Here is a 23,099-nt window from a genome sequence, read left to right on the forward strand (position 1 = left end):
AAGTGGCAGACGGAAGCTGCACCCAGGCTTTTTTTAAAATTGAAAATGGGCGTGGCGCCGCCCACTTATGGACCAAGAACCATATCTCAGGAGCTACTAGACTGATTTCAATGAAATTCGGTATATAATATTTCTTAACACCTGATGACATGTACGAAATATGGGTGAAATCGGTTCACAACCACGCCTTCTTCCAATATAACGCTATTTTGAATTCCATCTGATGCCTTTTCTGTATAATACGAGTACATACATTAGGTACCAATGATGATAGCGGAATAAAACTTTACAAAAATACGGTGTTTGAAAAATATGTAAATGACGTATAATGAAATCTCGATTATCACTTTATCATGCGAGAGTATAAAATGTTCGGTGACACCCGAACTTAGCCCTTCCTTACTTGATAAATAAGAGTTCAATTTTTCAAGCAATTCGGAAAGGTATAATGCTTTAATTGTTAATTAATGTAAAGGTCTTCATGCCACACTTCATCGACTGCCTGAACCACATTAAGGAATATTGCTGAACAACACCCTCAGTACTCGATTGTCTTTCTTCGGAGTCCCCGAACGAACAATGGATAACAACTTCGTATATATGTATGTATGTACTTGTATATTATGTCAACCTTTTTCCTTGTCATTAAAATAAATAAAATCGGGGTAATATTTACGCTAGCAGCCACATACCAAAATTAGCATTTTCTAACATCCGATTGTCTTTGTGTCTTTAGTTAAAGATATTTTAAAAAATCCACTTCAATATTCACCATCAAGACCCATTATTTGATAACTGCAGTAACAAGCGAATCAAACGGAATGTTAAACATTTCGAAGCTTGTAAAGATGATCCAGCTAAATGTACGCTGCTAGCTCATGCCAGCTCCAATGGGCAGCTTTCATTTTGATTTGATGCATCCGACTACGCAATCGGAACGGCGCGGTGGCTAATAACACACTCCAACGGCTTTGTTTCTTGGCATACGACTCAAAAGTCATTTGTACACTCAGATTTAAAGGCGTTATCTTCATCCGAAACTTGTCAGTAGATACAGCCATTATTATCTGCGCTTTATTAAAGCCCTTACAAGGTCGATATCCAAAATGCGAGACTTCATGAAAGACATAGCAGTTAACATTCTTATCCACCGATTGAAACCTGATTGCATTGCATCAGACTCCAGCTATAATGGTAGTGCTGTCGCGGCACGACCACTCATTTCGGAGTTATTGTAATTTCAATTAGAATTATACTAGCTCTCTTGTGTCCGCAGTTCAAAAACAACAATTTGTCAAAAGTGTTTAAATTCATAGTGTCAAAAATGATCAGTAACAGTTATGTGTTTGCTTACTACTGTATATCTATTTATTGATTCATTGAGGAGTTTACTACTTCATTTCCTCATTCGCTTGTAATCCCTCAAAAAAATTATCCAGCAACGACTGATTCACTAAACCAAAGTTCCATTTCATATTTACATTACTGGAATCACAGATATTCATGTATAACCGACGAGAGTTAACATTCGCCTCCAAACATCTGCGCTCCGTCCAGGGCTCGCCTTGCATCAGTAGCTGTGATTGGTGGTCATAATACCAAAACTGATTACCCCCTTCGTAATGACATAGCCACAGCCAAATGAAAGCATTCGGTTCATTAGATTGTACTTCCAAACAATAATCCTTTTCCTGTTGCAGATGACGATGAAAAGTGAGTTGCCAGTTTTGTGTGTCAATTGGGTGTTTGAGATTCGATGAGCAGGGTCGTAGAACACCCATCGGATTCTCCACTGGAAGCAGCATTAGATCCAAGCAAAGTTGGGGAGCGGCAACGCTTTGTATGGCACCAGATGCGTAATTAGGCGGTGCGAATGGTGGATACTTCCTAACCAAATCTGGAGCTATGGTGTCGAGAAACCACTTAAAGGGCTTGCACTGAAGGCGTTCACGTAAAGCTCGTCTTTTGCTTACATCTCCCACATCAATTTGGACGAGCTCGGGATTGTACTTATAAAGTACATCTTGATATTCATCCAACCAAACTAATGCGACGCGCTTGAAATTCTGTGATAGTAAATATTAAGCATTCATTTTATGAAAAACAAAAAAATATGTGTTGTATACCTTTCCCTGATAATCGTCCGTACCATTAGTGTATTTGACGTCAAACTTTCCGTCACGGTAGAGGTGGCCAAATCGCGAACAGGGAACTTCCAATAAACGACCGCCGCACATCCAAATCTTAAAACTGAGTTCGAATTGCTCTCCCCCCCATACTTCCAAAGCCTCGTCGTAAGCACCTAAATGCCAGAAGAACTTCGCACCTATGGCAAAGAGTCCACCATTCATAACTGGATTATTGTGTGGGGCTGGAAGTGCCGCCTGCTCTTCAGGTAGCAGCGGTAATTCGACGTAAACGAAATTCCAATCGAATCCCCCCCGTGCAGGTGTCCCTTCTATATGCTCGAAGGTGTCGTAATCAATTATGTCTATATTCGGCGTGGTACTGGCTTGTGGATTGTCCACAATCGGTTGCAACAAGGGCGGCAACCAATTGTGCGTGGCCTCTACATGTGCGTCAAGGAATACCAACGCTTCCCCGGTCGCCAAACGCGCACCAGCAACACGCGCTCTTATTAATCCCTGATGTACCGATAGTTTCAGTATTTTCAGTTTCGTACCAAATTTTGTCAATAATTTCTGCTCTAGCGAGGCCTCGAAGGGTGGAGATGTGCTGAAATCGTCCACTAAAATGAGCTCGTGCAGCAGCTCGTGCGGTGTCCGGTTCCAAAGGCTGTGCAGCGTGCGCTGCAGCACCGATGGGTGTTCATTGCGATGCACTATAATTATACTCGTTTTGGGTAGCACTTTGTAGTAGGTCATGCTGAGACAACTGTTACATTAGAAAATTTACAAGCTTTTTAAATATTACTTAATTAAACGTACTATGACTAATATACTTACCGCGAGTGACGGAAATCGGGCACCGCTCGCTCAACTGAAATTTGTTCAGATAACAAAGCGTTGAAGCCGTAAACTTGCCAACTTGCAGCGACTACTTCCTTGTCATAGCCACTTGGTAAAGCTGCCGGCCGACCTTGCTCACCTATTCCCTCGCGCTCGGCATCGCGTGCTATAGCGACATAGTCGTGCCAATCTCGCCACTCCGCTCGCCCTCCATTTTCCGCCTTCGACAGCGTTTCTTGAACTCCATTTCGACGGGTATAAAGCTGATAAATACTAATCAAAATAACGCAGATCAAGAACACTTGAAGAAGTGTGTGTTTTCTATGGATTTTTATGCGAAGACCTGATAATTTGAGGAACATTATACTGGCAATGCTTTCAAGCAACTGCTTGTAATTATCTTAAGGTACTTACTTTTAGCCTAAAATGTGTTGTTTCAGCTTGAGTTATTTACATAGCAGCGCTGCTTAAATATTCTAAGCAATTCAGGAAGGGCGATTTTAAATAAATACTTGGGTAACTAATTATACGCCTTAAATACTCGACGATCAAAGCGTGGTGAATAAGCGAAAAGCTTTCAGTGTTCTTATATATTTGAAGGCCCTGGGTAAAGCTTGCGTGCTTTTAGGCACTTACCTTATCAGCTATGAGATAAATAAAAAGATATATGTATACTTTTTGGTATATATTTATTTTTTTTAAAATAAATTTAAGAAATAATTACATTGGCTGAGAGCTAATTAAATAAACAGCCAGATAAGATGGGGAAAACAGACTGCTTTCTTCAAAGAAAATGGTATTCCTTTAAACTATTCGAAGTGTGAATATTCTTATAAGGGGAACTCGTAAAAGATTAATTTATGTGTTACGGCAAAATCTTAAAACTGGCAGACGAAAAGTAAAGGAGAACTAATAATGCGAAATCATTAGAGAAAACATAGGTTAATACACATGGAAATTAAGGTAAGTCTGACTGTTTCACTTACCACCAAATAACTCTTTTTGAAAACAGAATTTGTTTGATTATTTTTTATTTAACAAAAATCAAGTTCATTAGTTGGCACATTGTTCGAAATACTAAAAGGTATTGATTATTTCAAAAATAGAGTTTTGAGTAAGAAGCGAAGAGAAAAGAAAGTTTATAAATTTCAAGTAATAACTCCATCTAATATGATTCCTTAAAAATGGCAAAACGTTAAGTTACAAATGCAATATCTCAAGAATTATCACATGTAAAAAGTTATGAATTATAACTGATAACTCTGTAACTGATGAACTGCTCATGTGCTGTTCACTTCCAGACCTAAGGACGAAGTTGGTGTCAGTATTTCGCAAAATACTTATTGAAAACAATCGAATGTATTTATTTCAAACCAACAGCATTAAATTCCTACGGAAAAGCACTATTTTCTCCCTAAGGTCCTATACACATTCACGAAAAGTAATATATGAAAGAAACTGATAAACGTTACATTACGAAAAATATAGGTCAATTCTAAACATACAGTGATTAGGTCATAACAATGCTATATATATGTATATCCCACTGATTGGATTTTAGTAAAATTTAGCAAACTATGTGTAGTTTGATCCAACATAAAAGATAGGATTTACATACATACGTATATAGATTATATTAAAAGAAAACAGAATATGCAAAGTGCTCAAAATTAGAAAAAAAATGGTAAAATGCCAAATGATAAATTGATTACAGTACTTTTTACCTTTATTAAGGAGTAATTACTGGTGATCCAAGTAGATGTTTTTCACTAGCCTTTTTTGACAGATCACGCGAGAGTCGTATCAAGATGTCTACATATTATTGTTGAGCATTGTTTGGCATTTCATAATAAGGACTAACGCTTGAACGACGATTACAAATCGCTCAACTTTATTACGAAAATTCACGTTCTATAAAGAAAGTATTTCGCGCGCCTCGCTGAACTTATGGTCAACATAACCAGTCCACTGAGCGTACTATTCGAAACACCATCATCCATCTTGAGACCCTGCATTTATTATTGGATAATATTCGACCGAGTAGACTACGTCCCGAACGAAGTGAAGAAAATATAGCAGCCGTAGCTGCGAGTGTACACGAAGACCGTGGAGAGTCGATTCGGCGTCGTTCGCTGCAACTTGGACTTTGCGAATTTTACGTCGAGATCTTAAATTGAACTGAAACCGCTCGACCTTCCCAAGCGACATCGCTTCGCTCTATAGGCTTTTGAAAAGTTCCAAGAAGATCCGACGTTTTGGAGCCAAATTTTGTTCAGTGATTTCTGGCTCAATGGGTAAGTAAACAAGCAAAATCGCCGCATTTGGGACAAAGGCAACGTGAAGACATTCAAGAGCTGCCAGTTCATTTAGAAAAAACAACGGTTTAATGTGGTTTATGGGTCGGTGGAGTCTTCAAAATGATGCCGGTGAGAACGTAACCATCATTTTGGTTTCAACAAAACGGCGCCCTTTTCCCACACAAGGCAACAATCAATGGATTTATTGAGAAAACACTTCGGTGAGCAGATAATTTCACGTATTGAGCTGGTCGATTGGCCATAAAGATCGTTTGATAACACACCGTTAGACTTTTTCCTTTGGGGATATGTAAAGTCTAAAGCCTATGCGGAAAATCCCGCTTCGATCCAGACCTTGTATCAAAATATCACGCGTTTTATTTGCCAACTACCAGCCGAAATGCTCGAAGGAGTCATAGAAAATAGGAGTAACCAGATGGATCATCCGCTACATTTGAAAAAGACAATCTCTAAAAAATAAATGCCAAAGAATGTTCTTTCGAATAATAATAAACATTCCCTTTAAAGTTAAAGTTTCTATGCTTTTTTTAAGTACGGAATCTTAAAATGGATCGCTCTTTATTTTCCATGCATTGAATAGTTTATCGTAATAGTTGTCAATCCATACTATAGCCACAGCAACGCGTGGCTGGATTAAATCATTCCAGAATATATGAATATTTGAAATTACAACGACACTGAATGTCTTTAAAAATCTTTAACAAAAAGGTAGGAATCTTCAAGCTCTTCTCTGTTCTTCCTTTCTCTTCATCCTGTCACATTGACATCATAGGCGTCATTGAAATCCTCAAGGATCTAATCACTAACGTATAATTGGCTTAGGAGTTGCTAATCAATGGGCCGCTGATCTCTTTAGAAAATGGATAAAACTGTACATATTGTTTAAAAGATTAGGTTATATACATATGTAGTACATATATTTATATTTCAAATAATAAAACATAATATAAATGAAACTGAGTTCCTTTGAAAAACCACAACACAAACTGCACGAATCCTATGAAGCTAAAGTCTGAACCATCGTTTGTCCTCCTCCAGTTCATCTTTTTACATTTTAATTGGCATCCTTGGAGTCGTTAGGTATCGCCGAAAATATCGGCTTCCCTAACATTAAATTGGCTAAGGAATTGCTCAGACCAGTCATTTATGCGCCGCTGATTTCTCTCACTCAATTCATCTTTGTAGCTGCCAACTATGCCACGACGCATAAATCTGCAACAAAATATTTAATCTTTATAAAACCGTTTTAATTTCTTCTTGCAGTACTTACTCAAAGTCGGTAGCCACAGTCCTTTGACCAGAACCTTTAATTATTTCCGTTGGATTCGTTTGATGATTTGCTTCGGATGTGAATAGCAGTTAATGGAATTTTTTAAATGTGTGTGGAATCAAAAAATATTCAAATGTAAATAACACTGCTTTACCTTTCATATTTTCGAATGACAGGTGCTTCAATAGCTTCTCCATCTGCTCTTCAGTCAAAGCGGGTTTCTCCAAAAACACATTCAAACGCTCCAAAACTCCCCGGAGATTGCGTTTCATTTCCTCAAAGGTGACGAAAAATAAATTCGGCTCGGTGCGCATTTGCCACATGGTGAAAACGTGAGGCCAAAAAGGAGTATAAGTTATATTAGCATTTAAGAAGTCATTAAAAAAATCGTCCTCGTCGCCTTGATAGGCGCCCTTGCCGCGTATAAAGTGACTGAAGGAGATCAAAACATCTTTCGGGTTGCGAGCACAGTAAATTAACTGACAACGGGCGTATGAATTACTATAAGTTGATTGTAATAGTTCTTTTTGTATTGAAAATTCACTTTACTCACCTTCACCTTCTTTTGCCAAATTTGGCGCGGCAATAAATGCGGTGGCAAATGAGATTTGATACATCGTGGCGATTTGAGCTGTTCAGCCAATGTTACGCTGTCTTCGTACCTTGGATCATATAACATACTGATGCTGGAAATGTGATGAAATATTACAATTTTTTAGTTGCATAATACATATACAAAAATTCACCTACTCCATGTAGACGCTGCGCTTTAGCAAATGCGCTCGACTCGCATCTTCATAGTCCAAGTTATTAAGTAGCAACCAAGCGGCTTCTTGCATCCAAGTTGTCCCACATTTCGGAAAGGTGACTATGAAGACATCATCATTTCTCACTTCGAACTGGTGAATTCGCGCAAAAAAGTCCTTAAATTTTGGGGGCGCTGTGAACCAAGTTGCAGCCCAATTCCATTTGAGGGGTATACAATCGCCATCAGTAGACACTCTAATTACTTCACGCCTTTTTGTACCAGTTATTGGATCATCGGGCATAGTTTTATTTGGTGCGATATGCAGCATTATCTAAAAAATGTGAAAACGATTCCTAAGAATGGACGAATTTTATTAGCATCTTATTTTGGAGGTAGTACACTCGAAGTATTTCTATATCCTGCACCGACCCAAGTAGCATGACAGCCGCATTTATTGATTTTTGATCACAGTCAAATTGAGGCACTTGGACTAATCTCAAAAAATATATACATATGTAGATATTAATAGTGATCTAGAAGAACGTTACTCTACGAAAACTTTATTTTAGTGAAGCTCGTCCGTTGGTCGTCAGAGTGTAATTATTTTTCGTGTCACCTTTCATTATCTTTGTTTATCTATTATTTAAATTACGTGAATGATAGCTATCCCAGATGCTTTGCCGACAAATGACAAAAGTAATTCCTGCGAATATTTAGTCAATGGCCTTCTTTACGTCAGCTAACAAATCTGCATCTCGTCCACCTAATATACCACACAATTTTGAAACATACACTAAGAAATTCCATATTCTACGTTTCTGTGGCACACTATTAATTTTTCCCCTGATGGTACTCGTATTAGCCCGATTCCGCCTTTTGTTCAATGCACCAACTGCGTCATATTATCTAGCATAATTTAAACGAAATCCAGTTTCGCATTGGTATAAGATTCTACAATAGCTCCAGTTTCATAGCTGGAGTTGTGTTTTAGAGACAAATCTCTCACTTTATAATCACCTTTTGTAACTATTCTTTATGGAGGATTTTATTATTTCTTGAAAATGTTCTCACAAATTTACTACATATATATGCAGTACAGCCGAGCGTTAGTTGCAAATTTCATTGTACCATGGGAGTAGGCGATAAGAAACTAACGAGTGCAGTATTTGCATGTATGTTGTGCCCGGCCTAGATTGTTTAATTAAGAATTCATATCAAGATCAACGCACTTGAGCTTTTATTCCCATTAATTACAGCACAATGCAATGGGTTACATAGTAGGGATGCACAATTTTCGAATTACTTTTTATAATTTCGAATATCATTTATTTTATTTAACAATGTTTGTAAATAAATCAAATATATAAAAAAGTCTGCAAAAAGTTGTGGAGCTCCTTTTATTCTTTTCTTTTCAAATCGAATTGAAAAACAGGAAAACCTGAAATGATAGTTAGTTCTTTTTGAAATTGAAGAATTTTATCAAATCTAAGTGTGAAACAGAGATTTAAAATATACTATCAAAATTGTTGCTTACAAAGTTAAATTTAAATAAAAAGGATTTCCGGTGGTTGTAATCAGATTACACTAACTCAAGAACTTGCGAAACTGCTTACATTCTAACCGATTTGTGGGAAAGCTTTGCACTTCCATATATTCATATATGAAGGTTACGTGAAATAACGGAGGTATTTAAAGATTATTAATCTTTATTCTCATCTTAAATAAAAGCCGTTGTGAATTTCTACATTAATTCGAATATACTTGAACAAATTATTCCCGCTTTTTGACGCACCCTTTACTAGGCGTTCCTCAATAATATTGTGAATGTATTTATACACGTCAATGAGGAGATCGACGCATTTTAGTAGCCTGAGTGCTTAAATACTATGCGATGGGTTTGTGTTCTAAGACCGAGCTTAACTCGTATATATGTATATATATTACCTTTCTCTCTAAAGGCTATATCACACTTCATCACGAATCTACTGATATTCTAATCGATTTGTGGGAAACCGGTGCTCTTACAAATATGTAGATCATATGAAGTAACGGTAGTATTTAAAGATTATTAATCTTTATTCTCATCTTAAACAAATGCCGTTTTGAATTTGAGCAATAGTTGAAACAGAATCTGAGCCCAAAACTTGCATAATTATACGGGTATGTTCAGTGCTTATGACAAGATATCACAATTTTAGACAGAAGACTAATGGTATTGTTACGCAGAGATGCTTGATCAATTTGCAATGGAGAAAAAGACGACGAAACGCTACGAAATCGTAAAATATTTGAATGTTATGACAACTTAAGCAAATACCAATTGAACTTCCATACACGTAAATTAAGAAAAAAACATGCTCGGACTTCGAAAATGTTTAAAAATTTGTAAAGAACCTATAAAGTGGATCAAAACAACTCGGAGACATATATGTATTATATTTTCGTTTCGACTTGCATATATGTACATATCGTCACCTGAAATGCAAAATAACGTATCATCAAGAATTTCGAAATTGAGAGTCTCATTGATTACGCTTCACTACTTCAAATTACATACATAATATTACATATGTTCAACATTTCCTGGTTCTGCGGTCAGATATAAACCAATTTTAACTAATATTAAAATTTTGTTTCACTCATGTGCCATTTTATTTCGTGTTTCATTCATGCCACTATAAATTTCCGAAAATTTTGTTACGTTATTTTGCATTTCAGGTGACGATATGTGATATTAGTATTTTCATTTGCTCAGCTTATAAATTGTCTTACTTAATCAATCGATTGGGTATAAAAACTTCAAGTTGAACTCTTAATATGCCCACGTGAATGTTATGCACAATGTTATGTATTTAAATAATCAGTTGCGAAATTATTATAGATTTCGTAGCGTTAACAACACTGCATCCCATTTATAATTACTCGCATAAATACTCGCAATACAGGGTTTGTCCGGAAAGTAATAGGACTGAGTCGATTTAAAAAAATTATTGAACCAATCGTTACAATTCTTAAAACACTTTCAAAATAGGATCCTTCTGCGTCGATGCAATGATGCCAGCGCGATTTCCAAGCATTGAGGGCATCACGGAAGTCATTTTCCGGAATTGCCCTAAGAGCCGAGGTGCATGCTGCTTGGATCCCATTTCACCGGCCTTTTCAGGCAAGGAAACAAAAACACGGGGCTGTAGGGCGGCTGCGGAAGCGTTGGGATGCCGGCCTTGGTTAGGTAGCTATTTACAAGAAAGGCGATGTGAGCCGCGGCAACTTCCAAGCGGCTGCGATGTCTTGTCGGACCCGATTGACCCTTCGTTTGAGTCTCTTGAGGATTTTCACTTAAAACTTGGCGTTGGCGGGTTTTCCAGGGGGAACAAATTCATGGTGAATGATGCCTTTGATGTCAAAAAATATAATGACCATCGTTTTCACTTTGGAATCGGTCATTCTTCCGGTCTTCATCAGCGACCTCTTCCTGATTCTCCCAAAAGACTTGGTGCCACCGAAATACACCATTTCTTGCATCTGGGTAAATCTGCTTGATCATATCAAACGTCTCTGTCGCAGATTTACCGAGTTTCACACAGAACTTAATCGCATCTAAAGAACTTTGCATTTTCGGCTTGCACCACTCACAGAAACAGGTCGCGCGAAAATGTTTGTCCTGACTCTCCAGATGCTCGGACACAACTGACCAGCTGCTCGTTCGTTAGCTAGGAACGCCCTCTACCGAATCCAGTCGGTGCGCACGCTATGAAGTACAGTCGTCGCGGAACAAAATCAGTCCTATTACTTTCCGGACAAACCCTGTAAGTCAAAAAGAGATAAGATAACCACTTGTTTGTTCAGCTTACCCAACACAGAGTGCAATGGAAGCTCACCCCACGCAAGGCACTGTTGCCACTGATATTTGTTTTGGGTATGGGTTTTACTTAGTATTTTTTGGTTATACAACTTAAAATATTTGTGAAAGTACGATGACAAATCGAACAAATTTGCCACTTGTTGTTGCAGCCGTCAAAAGAAATGGAAAACTAGAAGATATAGTGCCGCTTGCCCCGCTCGTTGTGACGAGTGTATGTTTTTAAAAATTACAGAGAATTATTGTATGTTTCATAACAAGTGAATTAAAAAATATCCCGCCAACCAAAGTTACATTTTTTTGGCAAAATCCTTTTTGATACTCTAACAACCAGTTGCTACAGAGTATTATTATTACAGTTTAGACATAGGATTATATATATATATATATAAATGATCAGGGGGACGAGAAAAGTTGAGATCCGGGTGACTGTCTGTCTCTTCGTCCGTCCGTCCGGCAGTGCAAGCTGTAACTTGAGTAAAAATTGGGATATCTCGATAACTTGCTATATGGGTTCTTTAGCACAAAAAGAAATTCGAGTTCGTAGATGAGCGTAATCAAACCACTACCACGCCCACCAAACGCCATTAAAGTAAACTTATAAAGTGCCATATGTAAGCACTAAAATAACATATGGAACTGTAATTTGGTACAGAGGATTGCTGGAGCAAGGGACACCTGTTGGCTGAAAAGTTTTAAAAACATAGACGTGCTATAGGCAAATTCGCTAATTGCAATTCTTATAAGAACTGTTACCGACAGGGTGAAAATGGATGAAGTCGAATGATAACCCCATAAACCGCTACTGTGAAAAACTACTTAATTCGCCATAAATCTATAACTAAATACACTAGATATATTTAATCACACCTCCGAGATGATATGAGAGAGCTTTAAAGGAACCGATACACAAATTGAAAGCTGGGCGTGGCACCGCCCACTTATATGTAAAATGGCATCAAATCCTACTAAAATGAAAAAACACATTATAAATCGTAGACGTGCGGATGACATACTTTATTGCAATGTATTATAAAGTAGTAAGTTCGTGTATTGAATAGAAAAATATCAGAAAAGAAAACGATGTGGGCCAAGTTTTGAGAATCTTTCAAGAAGTTCTTCTGCAGTGAATTCAATGTCATGATGCGTTTGCAGCAACGCCTGGCCGATCAATCTATCTTGAAGCACGTCTTCAGTTACATTTTCATGTGGCGAAATGTCGTCACAGGAAGTGTGCAGAATATGCAAAGTAAACTATGAATTATGTGGTGTAGGTCTACATCGCAGTTCTTCAACGTTTTCAATGCAGTAGTCGATAACTCGTTGTCTTTTTATTTTTGCTTCTGCCTCCAAATGCACTGCCAGTGGTCAGGTTCACCTTTGAGCTTCAAACGTCGCACGACGTTGTCATTATCCAAGAGACCTTTGAATCTATCTACGAAGCAGTCAATAAGATTTTCCATTTCTTTGGTTTTCTGGTAGCAGCAAACTCAATTGAAATCTATCCAATACTTCTTTAGAAAAGCGCGTCTTCAAATCTTGTATCGATTGTATCCAACAGAGGAATGTACCCTGAAACCCTGTAGTTTTCTTCGCAAGCTCTCACAAAGAAATTTCCGCGTTTTATTTGTTAGCCGCAGATTCTTGGTTTTTCTTCGTCAACTTTCAGTTCTGCTGCCATTTTTTTCGTGTCTGAATAAATTGATCGAAAATGTTTCTCAGCTTTTTGTCTTCGATTTCGGAACATTACAAACAGCGTATCTATCATATTTGATGCCTTTGCCAGATCGAATGAATGAAAAATTTCCCCATTCCCCCTTCTGAATCGTTTTATTGTTGGTTGGTAACGAGGTGAAAAAAGAGCAGACAAGATTGCAATATCAAGAATTGTGAGGAAATCAGGTTGTCATCTTACAAATATTGGAAGAATCTTTTCCAAAGTCTTCAGAGGCGAAAATAAGATATAAAATGTTTGTTCGCCTTCAAATAAAAAAATTATGGATCGCGATATTTTCTCAAAGTTACTAACAAAGGAGGAGAAAAAAGACTGGAATAGTTTTAAGGTAGTAGTGCAAAATTTTCATGGAAACCAGCTGATCACTGGCATGACAAATTTATCCGGCATCGGATGTAGAATGTCTCTAAAAGTACATGGTACACTTTCATTTATCAAAGTATACACAAAAAATTCATGAAAAAAAAACGATTTTGCCATTATGGATACACACATGGAAGTACGCTCCTGTCTACTCTAATTGAATTACGACATAACTTGTTTAAAGTTGAATTATGATTTTTATTGAGTTGAATTTTTCCATTTTTTTTATACATTAAAGAAATTACAGAACATTTTTTATTTTTATTCTTGCTTTAAGGAATAAAAGCAACAAATGGAAAACGGTATGTATAACTCATGTGCAAAAATGCTGTTGACCGGTTTTATATATGGTATAACGTTGTGGACGGTTTCACGTACACACTTTATTATAAACATTGTCAACGCCAAGATGTAATGCTTACTGATGTGCTCTACTATTGAGCAGGGCCAGGGCATCATGGGAAATTTTCACACTTTCGAAGATGATTTAAAACTCGAAGGATTTTCAGAAGAAATAAAGGTGCGCTAAAAACAGCAGGAGCAGCACGACTCTGGTATTATCGAATATGTAACCACCAACAATATGGTAGACGTATCCAAAATACATGCTATATGTAAACAAAAGGTTAGAGTATTGGACCAAAATTAAGGATTCAACTATATAATGTAATTATTTTGGTCACGGCCCCTAATGAAGGTGGGAAGCAAAAAAACACAAACCAAGACCACTTTTCCATCTCATCCAGTCTAAGATACTAATTTATTTTTGTAATCCTCGAAATCAAGTGGATTTTTCAATACAATTTGACGACAGAAATTTAAATTCATAGTCATATCTTTCTGCCAGAGCGGTACTATTACTATATCGAGGTGATATTAAAGAGGTGGTTACACTTAATACATTTGTAGTAAAAATATTTGTGTCAACCGTGGAAGAGTTACAAATCATTAGAGTAGTTTTAGTTGTAGATTGGGATGGTCACTAGGATTTGGTTGCTTTGAAGTGCTTTTATAAGGAATTTAACTTATACTTTGTTAGATAAATATACCGAAGACATTGCGAATTGCGGGTTGAGGTAAATGTAAGGTAAAGTACTTTTTCTATATTAAAAAAGTGTTTGAACTAGAAAGATCCAAAAATTACGCCTTAGCTATAAATACAGTTCTCTTTTATTCGCTTCTGTCCAGGTATATTATTTTATTAAGAATATCCAAACCTGTTATCGTCCCCGTCATAAAGTTTCACTATCCCATATATTTATTGAAATGCTCGGAGTTTGAACATCACAAACAATTTATTTCTAATTACCACAACAAAGCAACCAATTAGGGCAATTCTTAACGCTACAAAAAGTTAGAGTTCATGTCAAGAATTTACTGCATTTGGTTGTTCCCTGATTTCCGCTAAACATTTTTTAATTCCATTTTTATTTTTTTTTTTCTTATTCCAATTTAGTTTTTCCTTTTTGATATTGAAAAACTTGAAGTCACTGATTTAAACATTCTTCATTATGTTCCAAATCGCTAGCATTTCAGCTACTGAGGAGGCGCTGCAACTGCATCAGAAATATACCGAAATCCGACTACTCACGCGGCGGCACGTAAAGAAGGCGAACAGTGAAACGATTAATGTGTTGCAATTAATCACATTGGCAACACTGATCGCTACGCCGCTATGCTCACTAGGTGGCTGTAGTGACGCAGCAAAGGCGGTTGCACAAGATGCAACTAGAGAAATATCTGTATGTTACTACCCTGTAGGGAATTGCGGCAGTTCATAGTCTAGATGTTATATTACATTTATAGTTGCGAAATTTGCAATGTTTCGAAGGAGTCAAAATTTCTAAGTATCATGCCTCGGACGAAGTATTCTAAGGATTAGAAGTTCATCATTCAAAGTTTGAATGTGTCTGCCGATGATCTAAATATATATATATTTAGGGCCTTGCCTCTCCGCTGAGGTGCGCGGCCGTTCGTCACACAGCGTTCGGCTCTCAATTCTCGGCCATGTTTATTCATGAGTGTTGTTTATTCCCACATTTTGTCGACTCATTCCGATTCTATCAAACAGAGTATTAACCAGCATAATTCATGTAGTATTTCATAATTTCCTTAAATAATAGGAATGGTTTTGCAGCGTTATGTGTGGCATGCAACGCGCATTTTCTAAAGTACCGAAATACTACATGGATGTTTTCATGTACTTTTACCACCTTGCAGCAGGGTGTTTCACACATGAGTCACCACAAATTTCCTTACTTCACCCTCACCTTGAAAGTGTTTTCTTCTAATGCGGATATGCTCAACCGTCCCTTACACTAGGCACATAAAGATATACGTATTTACTAGCTTATGGGAAGATATTGAACATCTTTAAGGCGTTTTGATGGATGTTGCTACATGCGGCAATGCGAGAGACTGCATGTAATCAGTTCGGCTTGAAAATGCAACATATGCGCCTTGAAGGTGGTGGATGCGTGGTAAGTGTGTGCCACATATGGATATGTATTTAATGCCGCAAGGAACACTGCAAAGTTTTCGTCTACTATGTGGGGGTGCAACTGCTGAAGTTGGAGGGCGACGTGCTGTGGCCCACGTCGAACTAATCCTCAGCAATCACCTCAAAAGTCATCAAACATCATCAATTTAATCATTGCAATCAGCGAAGGACGAAGTAACGGATGTTAGAGTGGAGTGACTGAACGGGATTGACGGGGTCGTCGTGACGCCTTAACTGCACATGAGCCTAACATTTCCTTCCTGTATAGGGTGGGCAGTCTTTACGCCCACACATGCAGTGGTCAGTGGTTGGAGCCCTGGCAAATCCGATGAAAAATTGCAAGTCAATTCCTATAAGGCAAACAAGTGTTGATGCACGTACTTACATTGTATAGTACATATGTATATACATATGTAAAATATGTGGGTGAGTATGAGATGGGCTCGTAACCTCGTTCCACCTAGTTGACTACCATTGTACATTGGCAAGGCGGCAAATCGAGTGGGAACAAGAATATAATTAAGCAACGCGACACAACCGCCAGCCACCCATCTCATTTGCACGCACACTAACAAACATGCATTAAGCAAGTGATGCGCTTTTGTTGGAGTTAGAAAAATACGTGAGTGGCATAATTGCCTACGGAATGCTGGCAAGTGTCTGTTGGCCACCTCGGATAGAAAAAGGATATTTAATCGAATTTCGACAGCTATTTCTTATTAATATTTTTTCCGCAAGAGCTTTTATATTCAATGCAGCTAGGTATATTCATTTTATTGATTTCTTTTCCCAAAAACCAAAATTGTGGTTCTTGACATTTATATGTAATTAATTTGCCGTGGTTTAAGATGTCAAACACACTTTGGAATGGAAAATGTAAACCGATCAAGGAGAGTAAGGTCCATATTTATTCAACAGCAGCGATGATGTCAAATCTATGACTTGCATATATTGCTTAGTCTCTTAACGGTACCCGAGTCACGACATTTGTACTCGTATCATAGCATTTCTTCGTCCATTAAACAAAAAAATGTATCATATCATTTTAAAGAACACGAAATGTCGGAAAGAAATTCGTAATGTGTTTCCGTCTCTTATATTTAACTTGAAAAATAATTCATAGATACTATATCTTGCCGAGAAACTTGTTTATCTTGGCGCTCGATTATTTGATATTAAGTCATACTTCTCATCGATCCTCAATCACCTAAAATTCAAAAATATTTTATTTAACTCTGAAAACAATTAAGGAAGAATTATCTCCTGAAAAAAGTTATCACTCTACTATAAAAAAGTGAGTTTCAAAATATCAAAATTTAAGATTGAATATATCTAAGTATCTGCAATGTATATATTTATGACTTTCTGCGAATCTAACAAAAATATCGCCCACATCCTATATTCACAAACTACATTCCGATAAACGCGTCTGAAATTCATGCGGAAGTGAGCAGTAGGTCTTCTGACAAATTATAGCAATACGAATATGTTGAGCTTCAGTATTCTAAAAAAAGTCTCTGTTCATATTTAAAAAGGTTTGTAATTTTTTTAAAGAGTTAATATAACCAGTAACCTGTATAGGGTTGTGTACATATAGTATAAATGATCGGGATGACGAGTTGAATTCCGAGTCACTGTCTTTCTGTCCGCCCGTCTGGGCAAGTGGTAGCTTGAGTAAAAATTTAAAATGGGCGAAATTAGACTACAAACACACCTACTTCCCATACAACACAATTTTAAGTTCTATCTGTATCTTTAACTTTCCTATACCCAAATCAAGAACCAAACAATGTATTCGGATACAACTTTACACGAATAGTGATTAAAGCCACTGACTAAAAATGTCCAAGTCCTGTCAGATATTCTATTGAAATTCGGAAAAAGAAAATCCTCGAAATCGCGAGAGTTTAAAATATTCGGTTACATCCAAACTTAGCCCTTCAGTACTCGTTGTACGTAGAATTATTTCTGGAACAGTCATCGCTGTTTAAGTAGTACCGAAAAATACTATTTGGTATTCTTTAACCAATAGACCAGATCCGATGATATTGTGCATTTCTGCAGTTAGGGATGACACGAGTATTCAATAAGTTCAATTATATATGATACATTTGTTCAAGAACACCTATTGAAGCCTCATGGGTTTAGCGATGCTTAGGTAAATGTTTTGGTGATAATGTAACTATGGTTTGTACCAGAGTAGGAATCAAATATTTTCCTAAAGTGAGCTAAGATTAAGCTAAAAAAGGCGTTGAAAATCCCATGATACTAAAATACCAAAAGTAGATACGTTTTCACTTAATCAACATCGTACCTAAACAAACGTTCTAAAAATCGCAGAAAAGAGAACTTTTCCCAAATAAAAGATTGTGAATTTTATTCACTTCTTCGCAAAGATGAAGTGACAACTCCGTATATGCAGAAAACTAATACGAAATAGACCCTAAAAACTGGTACTAGCCACCGAAACATTGTTAAATATTGATTTGGAAGAAGGTGGAACTGGAGAAAAGAATTACTTGTTGAACTGTGTTACTTGTATCACAAATCTGGTAATATAAATATAATATATGTATATTATAATATACACATATATGCGTACAATTCTGGCAAATTAACAAATTTTTGCTTTCATACAAGCTATGCATATACATTGTATATACTAAATATACAAATACATAAGTAATTAAAAAGAGATTTTTATGTTTAACATACAAAAGTATATTAGTGAAGAGCACATTAAACATATCCTACAAAGGTAGGTGCAAACATGACTCACTCCGGCGGGGGACTGTCAGCGAGCGCTGCGCTTAACTGTTAGAAAAGTATCTGCACACATTCAATTTCCGGTTAATTGTGCTGTCTGCAACTAACGAGTCTGATGTCTGTGCGTGGCTGCATCCGTTTCCGTTTCCGCTGCTTTGAGCAGCAAATCGACTAACTCTTAACTTTTCATTCAGCTCTTTATTTTCAGCAGTTCAAATAAGCACACGACAGGTAACTCAGATTAAATTGATGTATGAGAGTGAGGAATGAAAGAAAAACTAAAAATAACTTTATCGAAAGCTCACATCATAGATGCACTGGAATTGTGGGGGTGAATATTGAAAAACTACTTTAACATAAGTAAGGAAGGCTAAGTTCGGGTCTAACCGAATATTTTATACTCAAGCAATTTCCAACGCCTTGGAGTTACTTTCAGGAGTTCTTAACAACCACCAAAAAAACAAAATGGAAAATATTATATTACAGAGGTCCACATCTGAGAAGTTTAGCTATGGGCGCGAGCAAACAGGTATAGCAAGTCCCTGCACGATATCTTAGTTTTCACTAAAGCTAAATTTGTTAATCTTCTTTCGTTCTATTATTCATCATAACCGGCAATATTGACAGATGATCTTGATTCTGACTGGTCTAAATTGATAGGAAGAATAAATAAAATAAAACCCACATCCCTGAAGAGATGTGTAGTTCCGTGTTGTCATTCTAATTTTCCAAAGCAAATGGGAGGATGGAGTCATGTGTAGAAGTTCACGCAAATGATAAAAGTTCTCTAATTCACTTGGGAGTGGCCAGAAATGATTATTTTACATATGGCTCAAGCAGCTCCCGACTTCCGGTCTTTTACTAAGTATCCTCTGGGTAGCCTAAGAACATTCGTTTGAAAGCGAACTAAAGTGAAAAGGCTAAATATCCCCTCCACAGGGTTATGCGCTGGGTTTTGAAAACTAATCGGCAGCCTCGGATGTGCATCAGCTTCTTTGTAAAAAATGGTAGGACGAAAGCATGCCCAACGATTGGAATTTAAGTGTGCTCTGCCCAAACCACAAAAAGGGATACCCCACAATCTGTGCCAACTACCGTGGAATAAGCCTCCTCAACATGGCGTATAAGGTTCTATCGAGAGTATTGTGTGAAAGATTAAAGCCCACCGTCAAAAAACTGATTGAACTTTATCAGTTTGGCTTTAGGCCTGGCGAATCAACAACTGACCAGATATTTACCATGCGCCAAATCTTTGAATAAACCAGTGAAAAGAGAATCGATAGGCACCACATCTTCGTTGATTTCAAAGCTGCTTTTAACAGCACGAAAAGGAGCTGCTTTTATGCCGCGATGTCTGATTTTGGTTTCCACGCAAAATTAATATGGCTGTGTAAACTGACGTTAAGCTACACCAAAAGCTCCATCAGGATCGGGAAGAACCTCCCCGAGCCGTTCGATACCAAACGAGGTTTCAGACAAGGCGACTCTCCATCGTGAGACTTATTCAATCTGCTTCTGGAGAAAATAGTTTGAGCTGCAGAACTTAATCGAGCAGGTTCAATCTTTTATAAGGGTGTACAGCTGCTGTCAAACAAACAGTCGTCATTACTTTGAAGTCGTAGATAATTTCGTCTAGCCTACAACCAGTATAAACACCACCAACAATCTCAGCCTGGAAATCCAACGCAGGATTACTCTTGCCAACAGGTGCTACTTCGGACTGAGTAGGCAATTGAGAAGTAAAGTTCTCTCTCGACGAACAAAAACCAAACTCTATAAGTCACTCATTATTCCCGTCCTGCTATATGGTACAGAGGCTTGGACGATGACAACATCTGATGAATCGACGTTGCGAGTTTGCGAAAGAATCGTTCTGCGAATGGCATTCGATGGAACGATGAACTCTATGAGATATATGAGGACATTGACATAGTTCAGCGAATTAAAAGACAGCGGCTACGCTGGCTAGGTCATGTTGTCCGAATGGACGAAAACACTCCAGCTCTGAAAATATTCGACGTAGTACTCGCCGTGGGAGTACTAGGGGGAAGAGGAAGACCTCCACTCCCTTGGAAGGACCAGGTAGAGAAGGACCTGGCTTCGCTTGAAATCTCCAATTGGCGCCACGTAGCGAAAAGAAGAAATGACTGGCGCGCTGTTGTTAACTCGGCTATAATCGCGTAAGCGGTGTCTACGCCGGTAAAGAAGAAAAATAATGTTTTCTTTATTGAAGAGGCGCAGAAGAAGAACAAATAATTTTGAAGTCAAGAACAGCATGAATATTGGGTCTTTTGCAAATAACTTATTATTGATTTCGCAGCATCTTATTCTCGTAGAAAATCAAAGATGGTGAGTTTGTGAATCGCCCTAATTAATACTATAAAAATAAATAATCAACTTATCTATAGAGTGTTCCAGTTTTGTGTGATGTGATTTCATCACATAAACTTCTTTAAGTGAGCCATTTTAATCAAATCATTGCCGCTTTCTCTACGAATTAAATAAACAAACCGGCGACTGCGTTAAAACGCTCTCAATAATCGAAATCAGCACGCCAATCCACCCATAATAATGGCCACTTATCAAGGCGATCAACAGAGCCAAGTGCTTTGAGGCGCAATGCTCCAGGGCCACTCAGCGAAGCGCTTCCGCTGGCAACAAAAAAGGCATCCCCCTCCGCACGATTTTGGTCCTTTTAATCGTTTAAGCAAACACATTAAAATGGAATTTTTAGTTACCACTGAGCAGATTCAGGGAGCCAGGAAGGAGGGCTCTTGACAGTTACCAACCCCAAGTGCGCGTTTACCCCCAAACACAACGCAGACACACACACATATGCAAAAAGCACACATCCAAATGTGAAGCCAAGCAAATAGCGAACGCATTTTTCATTGACATTTTTATTTGTTTTTGTTGCATATCATGACGCGAATTCGGCTGCTCCGCTGGAGTTTGGAAATCTCACTTTGTACCCGCGCCAGTGTTGCGTCAGTTTTGCCCAAAGGGGTCGTTTACGCGCTTGTTATTGGAATGGGCGAGAATCCGTTAGTAAATACTTGCATTCATCCAGCTAAATATATGTACATATATGTATACATATACCATACCTATACACTTACGTACATATTTGTGAGCAGATGCTATTGTATACTGTATTTTTCTGTCCATTGGAAGTTTTATAAAGAACTCAGTACACTTATACATATGTATATATATATAAATGAAATGAATGTTCAGCACTTTGCGTAGAAGCAAGATCTGTGTATTTTAAAATATTTGAATATTTTCAAAAGAAGATAAACAGTATGCGAATATTTACAGCAATTATATCCACCTAAAAGTGAGCTTTAAGTCAAAAAAAATAATTGATGATTTAAAATTTCTAAACTGGCCCTTCTTGAATGTTTCTACAAACACACTTATTGGCTTTATCTCTCTAAGAAATTACAAAAAGTTTCAAACAAATTTAAAGTAAAAATTTTCAATCGGTATTGGTATTGGTACCTTGGTATTAACCCTAGCTCTGGGTTGATATCACATATAAATCAATAATAATTCTTTCTCAATTGTTCTCAATTTTTAAATAGTTGCAAAAAATTTCCGGATGACTCCCTATCATCGGGACTATTTCTGAGCGATAGTCTAAATTAAAATAATATTAGCAATATTTTGATTTAGACTGTAGAAGAAAACTTATCATTCTCATTGTAGGAAGATGATATGGTACGAAACGCTCTTACTTTTCAATATAATATCTTTTAAGGGGGTAGTCTCATGTACAACGCATACATTTTACCACTTTTTAGGAAAATTTTTTTTATGCGACAACAAAGTTCAATCATTTTAATTATTTAATATATTTTTATTTGTATTTTGAAAGGTACAAAAAAAAAATTTTTTCGTTTTTTTACATTTTTAATATATATGTATATATTTTTTTTAAATCAAATTAGTCCCCAACAAAAAAAGTAGTTCACTGGTCATGGTGATAGCGGCTGTTCACGTTGTCTGAAATAAAAAAATCGAATGGATTATTATTCAGTAGTTCTGCGGTTATCGTCCCTACCAAATATAATCAATTTCATTAAAAAAAATGTCGAACTTCAAAAAAAAGTCACGAAAATCTTGTTTTTCTTCGTTAAAAATCGTTTAAAAAAATATGAAAATATTTTCGAAAATAAACAATTCTGCTAGGGACGGTAACAATAAATAAGTAGAAGAACATATGTAAATTTTAAAGCAATCGGTTGAATACCTTTTTTTTTAGGACCATGAGAGTTTCAGAAAATGATGATTCGAGAAAAATGAGTTTAAAGTTTCAAGAGAAGAATTTTCGTGTCATTGCGCCTGATAGACAGTCACTTACGACACGTCGGCGACTATGAGCTGTAACTTATCAAATACTATGAATTTCGGTTTGAGTTTTCCACAGCATGTTTTCAATAAGTTTTACTGTCAAAATAAAAAAAAAATCGATTTTTGGAAGTGATTACATGAGAATACCCCCTTAAAAAGGTGACCGAATTTAGTATGTAAATTAAAGTCCTTGCGGAACTACATATATCGAGTTC

General features: G+C 37.1%; 2 protein-coding genes across 4 annotated transcripts; both read right to left on the reverse strand.

The window, feature by feature from the left end:
• Positions 1 to 1,386: 1,386 nt before the first annotated feature.
• Positions 1,387 to 3,331, reverse strand: LOC120778523 (N-acetylgalactosaminyltransferase 4-like). Its single transcript, XM_040110358.1, has 3 exons — positions 2,967 to 3,331; positions 2,127 to 2,895; positions 1,387 to 2,066 (listed from the first exon to the last, which is right to left on the reverse strand). The coding sequence occupies exons 1-3, from the start codon at positions 3,329 to 3,331 to the stop codon at positions 1,392 to 1,394; spliced, it is 1,809 nt and encodes a 602-aa protein (XP_039966292.1). The 3' UTR covers positions 1,387 to 1,391.
• A 2,832-nt stretch (positions 3,332 to 6,163) lies between these two features.
• On the reverse strand, positions 6,164 to 8,453 carry LOC120778783 (sulfotransferase 1 family member D1-like). 3 transcript variants are annotated; one of them, XM_040110770.1, is made up of 6 exons: positions 8,323 to 8,453; positions 7,308 to 7,636; positions 7,111 to 7,243; positions 6,712 to 7,036; positions 6,558 to 6,627; positions 6,164 to 6,499 (listed from the first exon to the last, which is right to left on the reverse strand). In XM_040110770.1, exons 2-6 carry the CDS (start codon positions 7,631 to 7,633, stop codon positions 6,364 to 6,366), a joined length of 990 nt encoding a protein of 329 aa, XP_039966704.1. In that variant the 5' UTR covers positions 7,634 to 7,636; positions 8,323 to 8,453; the 3' UTR covers positions 6,164 to 6,363. The 3 variants fall into 3 exon arrangements, with proteins under 3 accessions (XP_039966704.1, XP_039966703.1, XP_039966702.1); XM_040110769.1 differs by having other exon boundaries at positions 7,308 to 7,658; positions 8,323 to 8,452; XM_040110768.1 differs by lacking the exon at positions 8,323 to 8,453 and adding an exon at positions 8,098 to 8,282.
• Positions 8,454 to 23,099: the final 14,646 nt, after the last annotated feature.

The sequence above is a fragment of the Bactrocera tryoni genome, chromosome 5, assembly GCF_016617805.1.
Source record: "Bactrocera tryoni isolate S06 chromosome 5, CSIRO_BtryS06_freeze2, whole genome shotgun sequence".
NCBI lineage: Eukaryota > Metazoa > Arthropoda > Insecta > Diptera > Tephritidae > Bactrocera > Bactrocera tryoni.